Source organism: Bufo gargarizans, chromosome 10 (assembly GCF_014858855.1).
Source record: "Bufo gargarizans isolate SCDJY-AF-19 chromosome 10, ASM1485885v1, whole genome shotgun sequence".
Taxonomy (NCBI): Eukaryota; Metazoa; Chordata; class Amphibia; order Anura; family Bufonidae; genus Bufo; species Bufo gargarizans.
The window spans coordinates 123,619,007-123,638,366 of NC_058089.1; the positions used below are offsets into that span (position 1 = coordinate 123,619,007).

General features: G+C 47.6%; 1 protein-coding gene across 2 annotated transcripts; it reads right to left on the reverse strand.

The window, feature by feature from the left end:
• Window positions 1-4,633: 4,633 nt before the first annotated feature.
• Window positions 4,634-19,316, reverse strand: LOC122921037 (exocyst complex component 3-like protein). Of its 2 annotated transcripts, XM_044270918.1 has the most exons (13): window positions 19,037-19,316; window positions 18,687-18,844; window positions 17,563-17,782; window positions 16,683-17,391; window positions 16,422-16,539; window positions 15,851-15,976; window positions 14,083-14,183; window positions 13,896-14,006; window positions 12,197-12,338; window positions 11,094-11,216; window positions 9,057-9,212; window positions 5,076-5,200; window positions 4,634-4,965 (listed from the first exon to the last, which is right to left on the reverse strand). In XM_044270918.1, the coding sequence occupies exons 1-13, from the start codon at window positions 19,047-19,049 to the stop codon at window positions 4,779-4,781; spliced, it is 2,289 nt and encodes a 762-aa protein (XP_044126853.1). In that variant the 5' UTR covers window positions 19,050-19,316; the 3' UTR covers window positions 4,634-4,778. The 2 variants fall into 2 exon arrangements, with proteins under 2 accessions (XP_044126853.1, XP_044126852.1); XM_044270917.1 differs by lacking the exon at window positions 19,037-19,316 and having other exon boundaries at window positions 18,687-19,030.
• Between the last annotated feature and the right edge of the window lie 44 nt (window positions 19,317-19,360).

Below are 19,360 nucleotides of genomic sequence, written 5' to 3' on the forward strand. Positions count from 1 at the left end.
GAGGTGGAGGGGCTGCCTGAATAGTGATAGAGAGGTGGGGAGCGGCCGCCTGAATAGTGATAGAGAGGTGGAGGGGCTGCCTGAATAGTGATAGAGAGGTGGAGGGGCGGCCTTCCTTATGCCAATCGTAGAAATCCCTATGGGGTGATCCTGCTTGGAAATGTGGGTTTGCCAAGAGGGTATAAGTTTTTGAGAAGCCTCATCTTTTGCAATGCCCGCCAGGTCGACATATAGTAGGATGGTCTCTCTGGCCCGCTCTGGAATCTCGCCATATGGGGTATGGAGTAAATTGGTCAGAACCAGTCAGGGTATAAAGGCCTGTTCCTGAAACCTGTTTGAGAAAATGGATGTGTGATGTATCCAGTCTATTGCTATTCTCATCATCTGTACTGTACCCTGTGTATATATATTTTTAGGGATGAGCGACTTTCATAATTTGAAGTTCGTGTGCAGGGTTTGTGTTATGGTATTTACTGAATTGCATTATGGATTTTGTTACCACGGACCATAACGCAATTTTATGACGGAATGCATAACAGAACGCCTTTAGAGACATTCCGTTATTCATTCCGTCATAATAGAAGTCTATGGCCAGCATAACGGATCCGTCCAGTTTAAATTATACTGGGGTCCTCTCCTGCATAACGTAAACTGGACGGATCCATTATGCTGGCCATAGACTTCTATTATGACGGAACTTCAAAATATGAAATTCGCTAATCCCTAGTATATATATCTGTACTGTACCCTGTGTGTATAAATATCTGTACTGTATCCTGTATGTCTGTACAGTACCCTGTATATATATATATATATCTGTACCCTGTGTGTATATATATATATATATATATATATATATATACACACACAGTCATGTGAAAAAATTAGGACACCCTTTGAAAGCATGTGGTTTTTTGTAACATTTTTAATAAAAGGTTATTTCATCTCCGTTTCAACAATACAGAGAGATTAAAGTAATCCAACTAAACAAAGAAAACTGAAGAAAAGTCTTTTCAAGATCTTCTGTAAATGTCATTCTACAAAAATGCCTATTCTAACTGAGGAAAAAGATAGGACACCCTCACATGTATTCCCTCTTAAATTGGCTCAGATCTCACACAGGTATATCACACCAGGTGCACATAATTAGTAGATCGTTACTCTGCATGTTGAATGAGGCTTGCCCTATTTAAACCTCAGACATTTAGTTTGGTGTGCTCCTGACTGTTGAAGTGAGAGTGAGCACCATGGTGAGAGCAAAAGAGCCGTCAGAGGACTTCAGAAAAAAGATTGTAGCAGCCTATGAGTCTGGGAAGGGATTTAAAAAGATCTCAAAAGATTTTGAAATCAGCCATTCCACTGTCCGGAAGATAGTCTACAAGTGGAGGGCTTTCAAAACAACTGCCAACATGCCCAGGACTGGTCGCCCCAGCAAGTTCACCCCAAGAGCAGACCGCAAGATGCTAAAAGAGGTCTCCAAAAACCCTAAAGTGTCATCTCGAGAACTACAGCAGGCTCTGGCTACTGTTGATGTAGAAGTACATGCCTCTACAATCAGAAAGAGACTGTACAAGTTTAACTTGCATGGGAGGTGTGCAAGGAGGAAACCTTTGCTTTCCAAGAGAAACATCGAGGCCAGACTGACATTTGCCAGAGATAAAGTTGACAAAGACCAGGACTTCTGGAATAATGTTCTTTGGACAGATGAGTCCAAAATTGAATTATTTGGACACAACAGCAGAGGACATGTTTGGCGTAAACCAAACACAGCATTCCAAGAAAAGAACCTCATACCAGCTGTGAAGCATGGAGGTGGAAGTGTCATGGTTTGGGGCTGCTTTGCTGCAGCAGGACCTGGTCAGCTCACCATCATAGAATCCACGATGAATTCTACTGTGTATCAGAAGGTGCTTGAAGAACATGTGAGACCATCAGTTAGAAAATTAAAGCTGAAGCGGAACTGGACCATGCAACATGACAATGACCCAAAACATACTAGTAAATCAACCAAAGATTGGCTGAAAAAGAAGAAATGGAGAGTCCTGGAATGGCCAAGTCAAAGTCCAGATTTGAATCCCATTGAGATGCTGTGGGGTGACTTGAAAAGGGCTGTACGTGCAAGAAACCCCTCAAACATCTCACAGCTGAAAAAGTTCTGCATTGAGGAGTGGGGTAAAATTTCCTCAGAACGATGTCAAAGACTGGTAGATGGCTACAAGAACCGTCTCACTGCAGTTATTTCAGCCAAAGGAGGTAACACTCGCTATTAGGGGCAAGGGTGTCCTATCTTTTTCCTCAGTTAGAATAGGCATTTTTGTAGAATGACATTTACAGAAGATCTTGAAAAGACTTTTCTTCAGTTTTCTTTGTTTAGTCGGATTACTTTAATCTCTCTGTATTGTTGAAACGGAGATGAAATAACCTTTTATTAAAAATGTTACAAAAAACCACATGCTTTCAAAGGGTGTCCTAATTTTTTCACATGACTGTATATATATATATATATATATATATATATATATATATATAGAAAAGGAGGGGGTGACCCTAGGGGCGTCCAAATGGGGACAAAAAAGTCCAGGGGGGCCAGTGCTCCCCCAATATACCCAAAACGACACCCCTAATGAGAATGACTCGGCTAAAGCTCCCGAGCATAGATAAGAACAAAGAGGAAATGGAGCTCAAAACGCCAGAAATAGAAATTATTATAAATATTTATTTATATCATAAAAAACACATCAAGGTTACATATAGCAGAATGCAATGATACAGGGACAAGAAGAAAACAGGGAACAAATGGCTAACAGCGCCACCCTGGATGGGAGGCTCTGGTCATGAATGTAGAAAGACACAGTCAGCGGAATAGGTACACAATGGTACTGGTACATAGTAATGGCATAATAGCGCCGCAGATGTCAATAAATACAATAGTGGGGGTGAGTCCAAAGATGTAAAAAGAAGAAATAGGTCAAGGTAGAAAAACCCATACCCCAGAGGGCAAAAGCATCCAGTTTATAAGTCAATGCCTGACGGCACAATGGAAATCCATGTGAGACAAACCGGAATGCACATAATAAGATGGAACTCACCACAGTAATAGACCAAGAGAGAACCAGCCAGGGTGGCGCTGTTAGCCATTTGTTCCCTGTTTTCTTCTTGTCCCTGTATCATTGCATTCTGCTATATGTAACCTTGATGTGTTTTTTATGATATAAATAAATATTTATAATAATTTCTATTTCTGGCGTTTTGAGCTCCATTTCCTCTTTGTTCTTATATATATATATATATAGTTGTAGAATGGCTCGACGCAAAAGGAAGAAACCTCAGGTCAGAATGATCCCGAAGGACAGCATGGCTCAGAGGAAGAGAGCGCAGGTGTCACGATCAGTGTGGGGGGGGGGAAACTCCACACTGAACACCGGAGAGAAGGGGGACAGTAACTGGGCCTAGAAACTAAGGAAGAAACAGGTCACCTCCTAGACAACCCGAATCCGAGCCTTGACTACCTATCAGTATGAATAGACCTTGAAGGTAGGAATATTCATAAGCAGGATACCTAGGCCCTGATTTCCCTATAAGGCCCTGGAATAAATATAGGACCAGAGACAACCCATTCCTCCCCAGATGGAGGAATGGAAGTCTCTGTCTCAGGCCCAGATACAACAACAGGGAATATAACAAATACAAACGTGACACTTAACTTCTGTAGAGATGGAAGAACAGGAACACCAGAGAGGATCTCACACCAACTCAGCCAAATGCAACACAGAATCCAAGCCACAGCTCAGACCACGAGACACCTATGGATCAGGATCTGGGTGCATCAGGCCTAACGATCACAGGCCTCTCAACCCTCTGCAACCTCTCATACATGGAGTGCTGCAAACGTGGCAGACAAAGGATTAAAGGGGTTATCCCATGACTAATATAAAAATCAGACATCATATAGTCCATGACCACCTCTTTCTAAGAAAGCTAGAACCAGCCCTGTACCTCACATGGATCCAGAGATCTCCCCATTCATTGCTCTGCTACATTCATATCAAGTGGACAGCTCAAGGGGCGTGTCTTTTCTACTGCAGCTCAAGAGGCGTGTCCATGCTCTTCCTATCACAGCTCAGGAGGCGTGTCCATGCTCTTTCTATCACAGCTCAGGAGGCGTGTCCATGCTCTTCCTATCACAGCTCAGGAGGCGTGTCCATGCTCTTCCTATCACAGCTCAGGAGGCGTGTCCATGCTCTTCCTATCACAGCTCAGGAGGCAGTTGAAGGATTTAACTGAGCATGTGCGGCCTTCTCAGTGAGCAGGTCAAAAAATGAGAAAAAGAACAAACTGCATGTGGTGCTATACAGATACATTTTATTGAATAACTCTGTGGCTATGCTATATTTTTAATTACTTGCAATTACAAAAGTATTGAGATCCAGGTGCTGGTTTGAAAACTATAGAATATTTTTTGTGGGACAACCCCTTTAACAGCTGCGTACGAGCTTTCTTCTAAAGCAGAGTTCACACACAAATATGCAAAGAAAGTAGAGCAGACCATATCCACAGCCCCCATCTGAGGAGAAATGGAGCAGATGTCACCTATAGCAATTAGGGACCAGTCTTCAGTCACTGACAATAAGCAGAGGTCTAAAAAATATTTATTTCAGCTTTATCATGGAGGTTCACAATGTAAGGGACACCGTAAGGACTGTCTGCAGGGGCAGGACAAAAGCTTCCACAGGAGGGCGCCGTATACACATGGCAGCATCAGCCAGATCCCCCGGACCTCAGGCACAGGAGCTCGGGTGAAGGCAGAACGGGGGCGCTCGGGCAGGGACCGGGATACTTATGAAGATGGGCCGGTAGTCGTCTGGAAGAGTCAGCGCCTGGCGGTGCATAGTGCTGAGGACTGTGTGACGAAGATCCCGGGTCGAATCACCCCGCAGATCCAGCAGCGCCAACACGTGTTCATCACTGCAGAGAGAAAGGAACCATCATGACTTCCGCCGATCCCCAGCATGCGGCGCCATCTACGGTTCATTCCACCAATCCCATCCTCTCATTAACGGCATCACCCCATTTACCTTATGTCAGGGAACGCGGTCATCAGTCCTGACACCTCCAGACTGAGCAGTGAGGAGTCCATTAGGGCAAAAAGTTCCTGGAGGGAGTGAATGAGGGGGACACAGAGTGCCGACTCCTCCAGACCCTGCAACCAATGGCAGAAAGGACTATCAAGACCAGCACAATCCGACAAGGCACAGGCCAAATGGCCCCGCATCATCCACGACTGCCCGCCCGCTACACTACATCCCACTCACGCTGCACCTCCTTTGCATACTACACTACATCCCACTCATGCTGCACCTTCTCTGGACAATACACTATATCCCACTTACTCTGCACCTTCTCTATATACTACACTACCTCCCAGGAAGAAAGGGATGCAAATGAGCTCTTACCAAGTTCTGTCTCTGATGCCGCCAGATGTAGTCAATGTTCGACCCTTTAACCACCTAACTGTTTTTCCCAAGCTGAGCTCTGGCAGAAGTGGAGGGGAAAGGGCTGCTTTAGGCTACTTTCACACTAGCGTTCGATCGGATCCGTTCTGAACGGATCCGATCATAATAATGCAGACGGAGGCTCCGTTCAGTACGGATCCGTCTGCATTATTTTGGCATATAAAAGCTAAGTGTGAAAATAGCCTCGTACGGATCCGTCCAGACTTTCAATGTAAAGTCAATGGGGGACGGATCCGCCTGAAGATTGAGCCATATTGTGGCATCTTCAAACGGATCCGTCCCCATTGACTTACATTGTAAGTCTGGACGGATCCGCACGCCTCCGCACGGCCAGGCGGACACCCGAACGCTGCAAGCAGCGTTCAGCTGTCCGCCTGTCCGTGCGGAGGCGAGCGGAGCGGAGGCTGAACGCCGCCAGACTGATGCAGTCTGAGCGGATCCGCTCCATTCAGACTGCATCAGGGCTGGACGGAAGCGTTCGGGTCCGCTCGTGAGCCCCTTCAAACGGAGCTCACGAGCGGACCGACGAACGCTAGTGTGAAAGTAGCCTTAGCTGGCGATATCTCATGAATGGTAGTAGCTAGAAGCATGCAACTGGTCATACAAGGCTTTCATAAAAGACCCAAATGACAGCATTAGTCCAAGTAGCAGAGGAGATATCACTGTTAGAAAATCAGGAATAATTGCAGATAAAATCAGCTTTTATTTTCACTTTCAGCTATATTTACTGCATCCCGATTTCTATCAGTGATATCTTCCCATCTACTGAAGATATTGCTGTCATTCTGGTATTGTCTGACTGAAAACTTGGAAATTTTCAAACAATACAGAGCTCATACCTCTAGCTGGTACCAAACCAGAGATATGAGCAGATAAAGTCCCCCGTCCCGTCCCCCCCCATCAGTCTGGAGGAGGGAGCAGTTGCAGAGCTGACAGCCTGCAGGAGGAAAGAAAAAAAATAGTAAAAAATATATAAAAATGTGACATTATCATCACTGTATGGACCCACATAACACAATTATGTTATTTTTACCACACAGTGAATGCTGTGAATAAATTCCGCAAAATAATGTAAAAATTGCTGTTTTTTATCTTTCCCCCTAATAATAAAAGTTATTCAATACACTATATATACCCCAAAATGGCTCCTAAAAAAAACTACAACTAATACTGATAAGTAAAAAAATAAAAATTAAGAAAAAATTAACTGCTGGAACACAAAGGGGGGAAATATTATTGGTCCTTAAGGCTATACTTAATGATGTCACTAAGGGGTTAAATATGCAATTGTGCATCCTGAGTTGTGCGCCAACAAGATTTATTGCAGGCACACATTAAAAATCTATAATAAAAGTGACATTTTTGGGAGTTTTTTTCCCAATTGTAACGTGACTGTTAGGAGGTTAAATAGGCCTTGAGACATGACTCGGATATTAAGTAAGCCAGCATCTCATCTGCAGACAGCTGTTTCGGGGTGATTGCCCCTCATCAGTGCAGAGCAGAGAGTACATCTGGTGGCATCAAAGGCGGAGCTTGTTAAGAGCCAATTTGCTTCCCTTTCTTCCGAGAATTCCAGAGGAGATGTATGGCCTATAAGTCTCCCCCCCCCCCCCCCAAGGAGAGATAGTACCCCCCAAACACTACATCCCACTTACGGTGCACCTTCTCTGCATAATACACTACATCCCACTCACCCTGTACATTATGCATCTTATAAAATATATTCCTCCACCACTACATCTGATTTATTTATTACACTACATCCTGCTGTACCTGCTTCGTTATATGTTCTTCCCTATACAGTGAGGAACAGAAGTATTTGAACACCCTGCGATTTTGCAAGTTCTCCCACTTAGAAATCATGGAGGGGTCTGAAGTTCACATTGGAGGTGCATTCCCACTCTGACAGACAGAATAAAAAAAAATAATTATGATAATTCAGGAAATCACATTGTATGATTTGTATAGAATGTCTTTGTGTTGCTGCTGAGCAGAAGTATCTGAACACCTGAGAAACAGCAAGAATTCTGTCTCTCAAAGACCTGTTACTGCGCCTTTAAAAAGTCCACCTCTACTCCACTCATTCATCTAACTTAGTAGCACCTGTCTGAGCTCTTTAAAGACCCCTGTCCACCCCACAGTCAGTCAGACGCCAACTACTACCATGGGCAAGACCAAAAGAGCGGTCAAAAGACACCAGAGACAATATTGTGGACCTCCACAAGGCTGGAAAGGGCTGCGGGGCAATTGCCGAGCAGCTTGGTGAAAATAGATCAACTGTTGGAGCAATTGTTAGAAAATGGAAGAGGCTAAAGACGACTGTCAGTCTCCCTCGGACTGGGGCTCCATGCAAGAGCTCACCTCGTGGGGTATCACTGATGATAAGAAAGGTGAGGAATCAGCCCAGAACTACAAGGGAGGAGCTGGTCAATGACATGAGGAGAGCTGGGACCACAGCTTCAGAGGTCACTGTCGGTAGAACACTACACCGTCATGGTTTCAGATCATGCATTGCACGGAAGGTTCTCCTGCTCCAGTCATCCCATGTCCAGGCCCGTCTGATGTTTGCCAATGACCATCTGGATGATCCAGGGGAGGCCGGGGAGAAAGTCATGTGGTCAGAGGAGACCAAAGTAGAACTTTTTGGTCTAAACTTCAGTCATCGTGTTTGGAGGAAAAAGAAGGATGAGTTGCATCCCAAGAACACCATCCCTACTGTGAAGCATGGGGGGGGGGGGGTAACATCATGCTTTGGGGGTGCTTTTCTGCGAAGGGGACAGGACGACTGCGCTGTATTAAGGAGAGGATGAATGGGGCCATTTATTGTGAGATTTTGAGCAACAACTTCCTTCCCTCAGTCAGAGCATTGAAGATGGGTCATGGCTGGGTCTTCCAACATGACAACGACCCGAAGCACACAGCCAGGATAACCAAGGAGCGGCTCCGTAAGAAGCATATCAAGGTTCTGGAGCGGCCTAGCCAGTCTCCAGACCTAAATCCAATAGAACATCTTTGGAGGGAGCTGAAACTTTGTGTTGATCAGCGACAGCCCCGAAACCTGACGGATGTAGAGGAGATCAGTGTGGAGGAGTCGGCCAAAACCTGTGCTGCCGTGTGTGCAAACCTGGTCAAGAACTACAGGAGACGTCTGACCTCTGGAACTGCAGACAAAGGCGTCTGGACCAAATATTAACACTGATTTTCTCAGGTGTCCAGATACTTCTGTTCAGCCGTGCAAGACAAAGACATTCTTTACAAATACAAATATTTTTTTTATTTTTTATACAATGTGAATGTCAGACCCCGCCATGATTTCTAAGTGGGAGAACTTGCAAAATCGCAGGGTGTTGAAACACTTCTGTTCCTCACTGTATCTCTACAGCATAAATAGGAATGCCCACAATCTGCACCCCACTGAGCCCCTGTGTGCACCGCAGATTATGACGGAGGGCATCCTGCTGTGGGCACGATCTTTCCCATCAGACTTCTGTTATATCAAAATGACACTACATCCCCCTGGATCTGCACAATGTATCACCTCACCATGGTGTGCAGCACTGTTCTCAGCTCCTCTGCGTCCAGAGCCATCCTGTGGGCCACCTGCTGCCGCTCATCGGGGCTTCGGCATACAAACTTGCTGTCCATCAGAGCGCGTACATACTCTATTGTCACCATCCGCTCCGTCTGCGCCAACAGGTACTAAGAGGACAGGTTAGAGGTCAGCACACAATCAGTGTACACTGCTGTGAGGACAGTGCCAGAAGGACACCAGCCAAGATGGATGGCACCTCCAAGCAAGCAAAGCTCAGTGATGTGCCCTCTCTCTATGACATGGATCTACCGATTGGAGCTCAGCGATTTGTCCTCTCCCTATGACCTGGATCTACAGACGGAGCTCAGTGATGTGTCCTCTCCCTATAACCTGGATATACATATGGAGCTCATTCATGTGTCCTCACCCTATAACCTGGATCTACAGATGGAGCTCAGTGATGTGCCCTCACCCTGTGACCTGGATCTACAAACGGAGCTCAGTGATGTGTCCTCACCCTGTGACCTGGATCTACAGACGGCGCTCAGTGATGTGTCCTCACCCTATGACCTGGATCTACAGACGGAGCTCAGTGATGTGTCCTCTCCCTATAACCTGGATATACATATGGAGCTCATTCATGTGTCCTCACCCTATAACCTGGATCTACAGATGGAGCTCAATGATGTGCCCTCACCCTGTGACCTGGATCTACAAACGGAGCTCAGTGATGTGTCCTCACCCTGTGACCTGGATCTACAGACGGCGCTCAGTGATGTGTCCTCACCCTATGACCTGGATCTACAGACGGAGCTCAGTGATGTGCCCTCACCCTGTGACCTGGATCTACAAACGGAGCTCAGTGATGTGTCCTCACCCTGTGACCTGGATCTACAGACGGCGCTCAGTGATGTGTCCTCACCCTATGACCTGGATCTACAGACGGAGCTCAGTGATGTGTCCTCACCCTATGACCTGGATCTACAGACGGAGCTCAGTGATGTGTCCTCTCCCTATGACCTGGATCTACAGACGGAGCTCAGTGATGTGTCCTCTCCCTATGACCTGGATCTACAGACGGAGCTCAGTGATGTGTCCTCACCCTGTGACCTGGATCTACAGATGGAGCTCAGTGATGTGTCCTCTCCCTATGACCTGGATCTACAGATGGAGCTCAGTGATGTGTCCTCTCCCTGTGACCTGGATCTACAGACGGAGCTCAGTGATGTGTCCTGACCCTGTGACCTGGATCTACAGATTGAGCTCAGTGATGTGTCCTCTCCTTATGACCTGGATCTGCAGACGGAGCTCAGTGATGTGTCCTCACCCTGTGACCTGGATCTACAGATGGAGCTCAGTGATGTGTCCTCTCCCTATGACCTGGATCTACAGATGGAGCTCAGTGATGTGTCCTCACCCTGTGACCTGGATCTGCAGACGGAGCTCAGTGATGTGTCCTCACCCTGTGACCTGGATCTACAGACGGAGCTCAGTGATGTGTCCTCACCCTGTGACCTGGATCTACAGACGGAGCTCAGTGATGTGTCCTCACCCTATGACCTGGATCTGCAGATGGAGCTCAGTGATGTGTCCTCTCCTTATGACCTGGATCTGCAGACGGAGCTCAGTGATGTGTCCTCACCCTATAACCTGGATATACAGATGGAGCTCATTCATGTGTCCTCTCCCTATGACCTGGATCTATAGATGGAGCTCAGTGATGTGTCCTCACCCTGTGACCTGGATCTACAGATGGAGCTCAGTGATGTGTCCTCACCCTGTGACCTGGATCTACAGATGGAGCTCAGTGATGTGTCCTCACCCTGTGACCAGGATCTACAGATGGAGCTCAGTGATGTGTCCTCACCCTGTGACCTGGATCTACAGATGGAGCTCAGTGATGTGTCCTCACCCTGTGACCTGGATCTACAGATGGAGCTCAGTGATGTGTCCTCACCCTGTGACCTGGATCTACAGATTGAGCTCAGTGATGTGTCCTCTCCTTATGACCTGGATCTGCAGACGGAGCTCAGTGAAGGTCTGCTCACCTGGCATGCTGGGGCTCTGGCCTTGCTCAGATACTGGCTGTAATCTTCCATCTTTTCACATATAAAATGCACATTATTGGAGCCCGTCAGCCAGGGCCGGGAGGGGATGTCCCTGAATAGAGGCTGCAGAGAAAATACAGAAATCGCTGATCTCGTGGAGCGGAGCCATGTTCAATTAACCCAGCCGAAACACTGAACTTTCCATCACATGTCAAGGGAAATTCACCCCCGAGCCCCTCTTCAGGTGCTCCACAGCCTCTCCACCATCACTCATCATCTTCATTCTGCAGCATTTCCACCTTCATTTCACCCCACAGCTGTCAATGCGTAGCCTCTGCACCTTCACGCCATCCTGCAGGTATTAGCCCAAAGCCTTTTCACCATCACCCTTCATCTTCTCTGACGTCACCCTCATGGGTGGACTTAGAACTTAAAGTGGTCTAGGAAAACTAAAAGTGGCCCTATTTTGTAGTGGGCCCAAACTGACAGAAAGCAGAGTCAGAAATACCATATTGCGGCACATTATATCGCCGGGAGTCAATACCAGGAGATACCACAAGACACAAGGAGAAGAAGAGGACGAGTCAATATACGAGCCGGGAGTCAATACCTAAACCAGAGGAAATCACGCAGAAATATACACTAGGTGAAGGTCCTTAATCACAGACAACCTGTGGCCAGCAGGTTGCCTGTTAAATAGTGAGGAGTAGGAGTCATGTGACAGGGCCAGCGTCACATGACTCGCTCTCCTGCATCCAGCGGAGCGCCGAGTGCTCAGCTCGGTGCTCAGACTCAGCCCTGTTACTATGGGAGCGGAGGACGCCAGCCACGCTGGAGAGATGTGCGCGGCCGGGTCCTCCCCGCCCCTTGTTACTCTGGAGACGAGGACGCATCGCGTGTCCTCGCTCCGATCTCACCGCAGGGCGCCGGCGAAGCTGAGGAGAAGGAGCACCTTGTCGGCGCCCTGTGACACAGACACTGTGTGGCCTGACACACGCAGCCCGACACCTCACACTCGTCATCATTCTGTACTTTATAATCTCCAGTGGCCATTTCCAGGGTGTCACCAGAGGGGGGGGGGGGGGGGGGGGGGTGGAAATCACCTGTAGCTCGGTCTGCAGGTCATCCAGCAAAAGATGACAGGCCTTCTTCTGCGTCTTCTCCAGTGATGTCTGTAAGCAGGGTGCCACTTTTCTGAAGGCAGGACTCCCGGACCCTTCTGGCTGCAAGTGTGAGATTGTGGAGCTGAGGACAGAAGGAGAGGTTAGCGCAGGCAGGACACTGTATTACCAAAGCAAGGAGTAAAGGACCCCTAAAATACACAAATTTATTCCGTTCATTTAAAAATAGACTCGATGAGACTTACTACAAGTATACGCAGCACTAAACCGTAGGTAAGTATATATTAGATAATAGAGAACAAATGAGCAAAATACGAAAAAAAAGAAAATAAATCAAGGCCTGAGGTCAATAAGGAGATGAGGGGAGACAGTTTGGTAAGGAGATGTCCCTGCAAACACCCTATGCTCACCCTCAGCCCGGAGACTGAGTCTATTTTAAATGAACGGAATAAATTTGTGTATTTTAAGGGTCCTTTACTGCCACGGCGGACAGGAACTCCGATACACAGACAACCAAATACACAGGTGTCTAGGCTAGATGCTGGGGACAGGTCACCTCCTAGCACATCCCTGACTTCTCTCCCTATGCTGCTAAGCCCACATTCAGACCTTGATGGTAGGAATGAAGTGTCCTCGTGCCTGGGCTGCAAACACCCTAGAATCCCTGAGATGGGGAAAGGGGAGAAGGGGCAGAAGACACACAAATAGCCTAGACCGCAAACACAAACAGAAATCAAACTTATCTGAGCTGGAACAGACAATCCTTCCTTCCTTGAATCCAAGGCCAGACTGAAATCTATAACCCGCACGGCCCTCTGGGATTGAAGGCAATTTAAGCCAATGACCCCACCCAGAGCACCTGAAGGAAGGCAGATCCAGCATGATCCAAAACAAACAAAAGGTTAGACACGTGCTGCCAATCTGACAGACCTCCGCACACCGTCTGAGCAGGGCATGACATTTACTCCTTGTTTTTGGGACTTGGTGTTATCGCATTCTGTATATCGGTTTATGTCTAGGACAGGATACTGTATTGCCTCACACGGTGCACAGGCCTGGTTATTGTTGGCGATTAGTATTTTTTAATGGCGCCATTTAATGCCATAGAATGTATTGTGAAACTGTAGAAAGAAAACTATTTATTTTATAGGGGTGAAATAAGAAAAGAAAAAAAAAAAAAAAAAAACACAATTCCCCCATTGTCCACCAGATATTGTAATAGTTCAGACAATGCAAATTATCATTTTTTTTCCCCTTTTAATTTTTTTTTTAATTTCGAATAATTTTTGAGCATTTTTGCTTTTACTTTTATTTTTGGTCACCTCAGAGACTTGAACCTACAACAGCTTGCACTGTACAACGCAACTCATCTGTGTGATAGGAGTCCTAACATGACAGGGTTAGGCTTTCACAAGGCCTCTGGCTGCCATGACTGTGGCTCAGCATCTCATGGCTGCACCACTGGGAGCCCAGACCCTCTATCAGACCACACAGATGCCATGGCCGCCACTGGGCCACAGCAAGTGAGGGGTTAAATGGCTGGTATTTGACTTATTGCTGATCCTGGTCGCTCCAGGCAGGTGTCAGCCATGTAGCAGAGCCAGCAGTGCCATGAACTGACCCCCGCTCCATACATGTATAATCTTCCACCCAGTACATGTGGTTTCCTTCTTCCTTATACCTTAAGGCACAGCATCCATTGATTACGGCCAGCAGGTATTGTGAGTAGTGGGTGGGATATGTCCTGTCCTTCATGTGCTCGATGCCATATTTCACCAGTGCCTCTCGCAGCCTGTAGACAACAAAACAGTCTGCCTCAGATCTGCCTCTACAGCAGCTCCTTATCAGCCATGGATGCCACCACTTACCAGACCAGACAGTTGTCCATCTCAAAGACCATTGCGTTCCTCACCAGATTCTCCAGACTCTCCCCCAGAGCTGCTGCCAGCTGCACATTTTCCATCAGCATCTGTCACAAGTAACATGTCTTTACGGACAGCCATTGTGAAAACATTCCCCCCCATCCTCCTAGGGCCCGCCAAGAGCCAAAGTTCCCAATACATCATGTATGAAGAGTGGTCTACAGCGAAATGACATGTGATGTATAATGGAGACTACGGGCCAATATGAGAAAACATGAAGAATGGAATCTGAAAAAGGTCAAGATATTATAAATCTTATCTGAAAAACCCAAACCCCAATAGAGAGCTGCTGCTGCACCCCCCCCCCCCCCCCAAAAAAAATACATACGTACACCTTATGGAGAAACATACTGGTCACCTACACACTCCAGAAGCTTCTGTGACCTCTCATTCTACATCCATAGGCATCAATATGGAGTTGGTCCCCCCATTGCTCTTGTGGGAAGGTCCCTCCTTTGTTCCTCTGAGAAGGTTTTCTAAAAAGATTTTGGAGGGTATCTGTGGGAATTTTTGCCCCTTCATCCAGAAGAGCATTTGTGAGGTCAGACCCTAATGTTGGAGGAGAAGGCCCAGCTCGCAGTCTCAATTCTGGTGTTGGATAGGGCTGAGATGTTTCCATGTCCACTGCTCCAGAGTCTAGTGGTAGCATGCTTTACACCCTCCATCCCACGCCTGGCATTGTGCTTGGTGATGGAAGGCTGCCATGCAGTGGCCATGGACACTGATGCCATGAAGCTCCCAGCACAGGGTTTGTGCTGATGTTAATAACAGAGGAGGTCTGGACTCAGCAGAGCGTTGGTGACGGTTATACTCTATGCTCCTCAGCACTTGGTGACCCTGCTCTGTAACTTCACGTAGTCTACACTTTATGGCTCAGTTGTTGTGGTTCCTTCCACTTTACAATACCACCATTCACAGATAATGGTGGAATATCTAGGAAGGAAAACATTTCAGGAAGTGACTGGTGGCAGTGGTGACATCCTAATACAGGACCATGCTAGAATTCAAGGGGCTCTTTACAACGAGCCATTCTGTCACCAAAGTCTGTAAAGGTGACTGCAAGACTGGGGGCTGGATGTTATACACTGTGGTAATGGCAGACTGCATGGCTAGAGGCTGGATGTTATACACCTGTGGTAATGGTAGACTGTATGGCTAGAGGCTGGATGTTATACACTGTGGTAATGGTAGATTGCACAGCTAGAGGCTGGATGTTATACACTGTGGTAATAGCAGACTGCATGGCTAGAGGCTGGGTGTTATATACTGTGATAATGGTAGACTGCACGGCTAGAGGCTGGATGTTATACACTGTGGTAATGGTAGACTGCATGGCTAGAGGCTGGATGTTATACACTGTGGTAATGGTAGACTGCATGGCTAGAGGCTGGATGTTATACACCTGTGGTATAATTGCAGCATGTGTACAGAGGGTAGGTATCGTGGAGGGCATGTGTGCATATTGTACACAGGCCTGGTTTGTGTTCACATACTACATGGCCGTGTCTCCTTCATATAGTACATGCTCTGTTTGGTCTGTACCTTGTCGCTCAGTCATATATTCTGCGTGTGGTAAGTGGGAGCCCCCGATCACCATATTGTACAGTATGTAGATTTAGATCTGTTTCTCTACTCTTGTGATATTTAGATTCTACGTGTTTTCTCCAGTCATGAATGGTGGCCAGGGCTGTGCCCAAGGTCTAGATTTTCGCACCTGCATAACGATGTGCTGGAAAGTTGACAGATAGAAGCCGTCCTGTTCCTTATCTGGTTCCTGATCCCGCAGCCAGTCTGAGAACTCCACGTCTAATGCCTTGCGTATCCACTGGCTGATGCAGACCTGGAACATCACAACAACATGGAGAACACAATGCTGACAACCACAGCTCCTCTCTGAACTAAAAGAAAAGGATCTAAACAAGAACACAATGAAGACATGAAGCCACTAAACAGTGCCAAGCCTCAACAAAAAGGGTACCAGGACTTCGGCACATGCCTCATAACTGTGAAACTGAGCACCTATGTAGTTGTGCACTACCGTGTCCTCTGTGCAGTGGTGCCTAAGCAGGTGCCTGGCTGGAAAAATCCCAGGAGCCAGATCAACACAACTAGTTTTTTGGTTGCATTCTATTGATATCTACTGGTGATGTCAAGAGATGAGACGTGCTCCTGGGGAGGCGCGAGCTGCTCCCTCCATCTACAGAAAATCATCCAAACATCAGGACTAAGGACACATTTTCAGCTTCCCGGGGTCTTGGTATAAATGGACAACAAGAAAGGCTCACCCGCATGCTGCGTGTGTAACGCCTTAGCTGTTCCTCCAACATTTCTGAGGGGATGAGGGGTCCAAGTTCAGAAACATCAATCTCCGATGAGAAGTTATGGTGTCCCATCATATTCTCACTGGGGAAAAGAAAACAGATATTGTGGGAAGTAAGGAGGGTAAATACCTCATCATAAAAACACCCACAGTGCACAGACCCCACCTGGAAACTGCCCCGAATGCATGGCATGACCATGAGAAGCACCCACCTGCAGGAAATTACCTGGGGTAAACAGTCGCCATCCAATTTAGAACATGGTACAGGGCAGGATGAGGAAGGTCATGGCTAAGGAGATCACGAAGGTGACGAGCAATGCCATGGTGGCACATCAAGGCCATGGCTCGAGCCAGGTCATAGTGCGGCGGGACACAAGGTACCAGAACTGAGCACACCGAATGAAGTTCTTCCACCACTCGATCTTGAAGTTCCTTTAAATGATTCGCCAGATACGCTGCATTGAGATTTTCTAGTGGCAGCTCTCGCTCTATTAGTCGGTCACACATGCCTTTTTCCAAAGCATGAAAGAAGAGTTCTCTCCAGTGTTTGGGTCGTCCTGGTGGCTTCCAGGACGGCTGCTGCACAGAACCTCTGAACTCTTCAACATCCAGGATTTCTTCTCGTTCAATGATACGGACAGCAGAGACTAAAAGAGAAGGGTCAGAGCGGGCTACCCCTAATGCTGATCTGCCCAGGGAGGAAAGTGTATGAGCCAGCTCCTCGCTCAAACCCTGAACACCCGAAAAAAACTGCTGAACCAAATCTACTGCTTCTGTGTTGGGCTGATCATCAGTGGAGTTGACCAAGGGACCAACCTTCTGTAATCTGTACAAAACATCATCTCTAAGGCCTTCTAGTTCTCGGAGGTTGACGTGGGCCTCTAGAAGACGCTGGTTCTTAATTAGATCTTGAGTCTGAGCAATCAGCTTTGGCACTAGGTGGACAGAGGTCAGGAAGAGATAAGGTTAACTGTACAGATGTCTGTGGCCATCTTATAGAAGAACCTGTGCAGCCCAGACAGGACACAATCAGTGTGACTATCAGGGACACAGAGGCTGGTCATAATCCAGAAATGCTGGCCATTTTGTTGTAGATATGCACTTACCAGCGTAGATGTACGGCAGGCTTTGTATGACCACAGAGAGCTGGACATGCTCCATCACCAGCTGCCGAATGGATTCTAGCTTGGCGAGGGTCCCTTCACCCTCCCGCCAAATTTCCTGCACCTCACCCAGGGCCTGCTGGACATGGCGAACCTCTGAGAGTGCCCCTTGAAGCTGTGATAAGCCATGGTCCACCCCTTCCAGGTATGACTGCAGTGCAGACTAGGAGCACAATGAAGACAAGTCAGGATCCTTCGGTCTTATCTATGAATTGTGACATATCTCTATGGCCCTGCCCTGAGAAGCAGATATATGGAGCCTCCGAGGCAGCTCTACCTGAGGAGGACGGGTACAACTGTACATGAAGAGATACTCAGCATCCCACACACAATGCAGGTTTCAGCACTAGGGACATTTGCTGTGGGGTACCTCCTTTCTTTGGGTGTTACACACCACCCCAGCCAAGTTCACAAATTCATGGCAGGATCAACCCCGATTTTTGCAGTTCTTCAGATAAAACTAGGCACAAGTTCTGTTGGGAAAGTGAGACACAGGCTACCCAAGGAGCCCTTCTCAGAAGTGGCAAGGGTTGGAGAAGGAGCACATGCCCAGAGATCCTCCATCCACAGCACACTCAGGACAACCATCTAGGAGCCCGTCATCCAGGTCCGACAGCCTGGCTGCTATGAAAAAAGTTCACCGATGAGCAGCGCTCCAAATCCACCAGTGGGTAAAGCCAATTTTTAATACCACATAATTATTCTGAGGGTACCTGGTGTGTGCAGTGTCAGATCCCAGTACACAGGAATCCAAAAGATCTGCAGTACTCTTCCAATTAAAGCGCAGGTAATCTATTCACTGACAAGCATCAGAACACAGCAACGTTTAGACGTTTAGTCTTTTTCAAGCTTGAAGTCGAAACGTTGCTGTGTTCCGATGTTGGTGGATAAGTTACCTGGTAACAACCAGTCTTATCTATGGGGTGTCAGGCAGCATCTCCTCCAATATGGGGGGGGGGGGGGGACAAGGCAGGATCGAGGGCTGTCAAATTCGGGCAGGACCAGAAACAGGAGAGAGTAACAAGTGGAAAATCTGAATCCAAAGAGGGAAAATAGCAGACACTTACCTTGAGCCGGGACTGTATGGAGTTATTACGCTGCGTCTCACGCCTCCGGTACTGGCCCAGGTGCGTCAGCTGGTCAGGACGACAGAAAATACCCGAGGCCCATTTCAGAGCTGCCCCTCGTGCCAAACTGTCTGCCTTCTCAAGGGCCAAAGTCTCGTCTGCATCACACAACACACCAGGGTCACACAAGTGACACATACAGACGGGGCTGTCATACGTGACCCTACTGTACATGGGAAAGGCCACGGAAGGCATACATTGCATTGTGCACACGGAGCATGGCGCTAACAAAGTGGAGCAGTTGTCAGAAGGACAGAACCATACAGTGCTGGACATCAGCGAGGACTCACCTTCCGCAGACATGCTGAGCCGGCTCTCCAGTCACTGAGGAAAGGGAGGGGGGCACAAACATCCTCTGCAGATCCCGACAGAGGCAGGATGTGGGGGGTGGGGTGTCCCACAGGACGAGGCCGTTGGTCACTATGTGCCGTCCTGCGCTGTACATGATGGAGACCCTAAAGTCTTACATGATGACGCCGCTGGCCCAATATAAACAGGACGAGGCTGGAGGTCACTATGTGCCGTCTTGCGCTGTACATAACGGAGACCCGACAGTCTTACGTGATGACGCCGCTGGCTGATATAAACAGGACGAGGCTGGAGGTCACTATAAA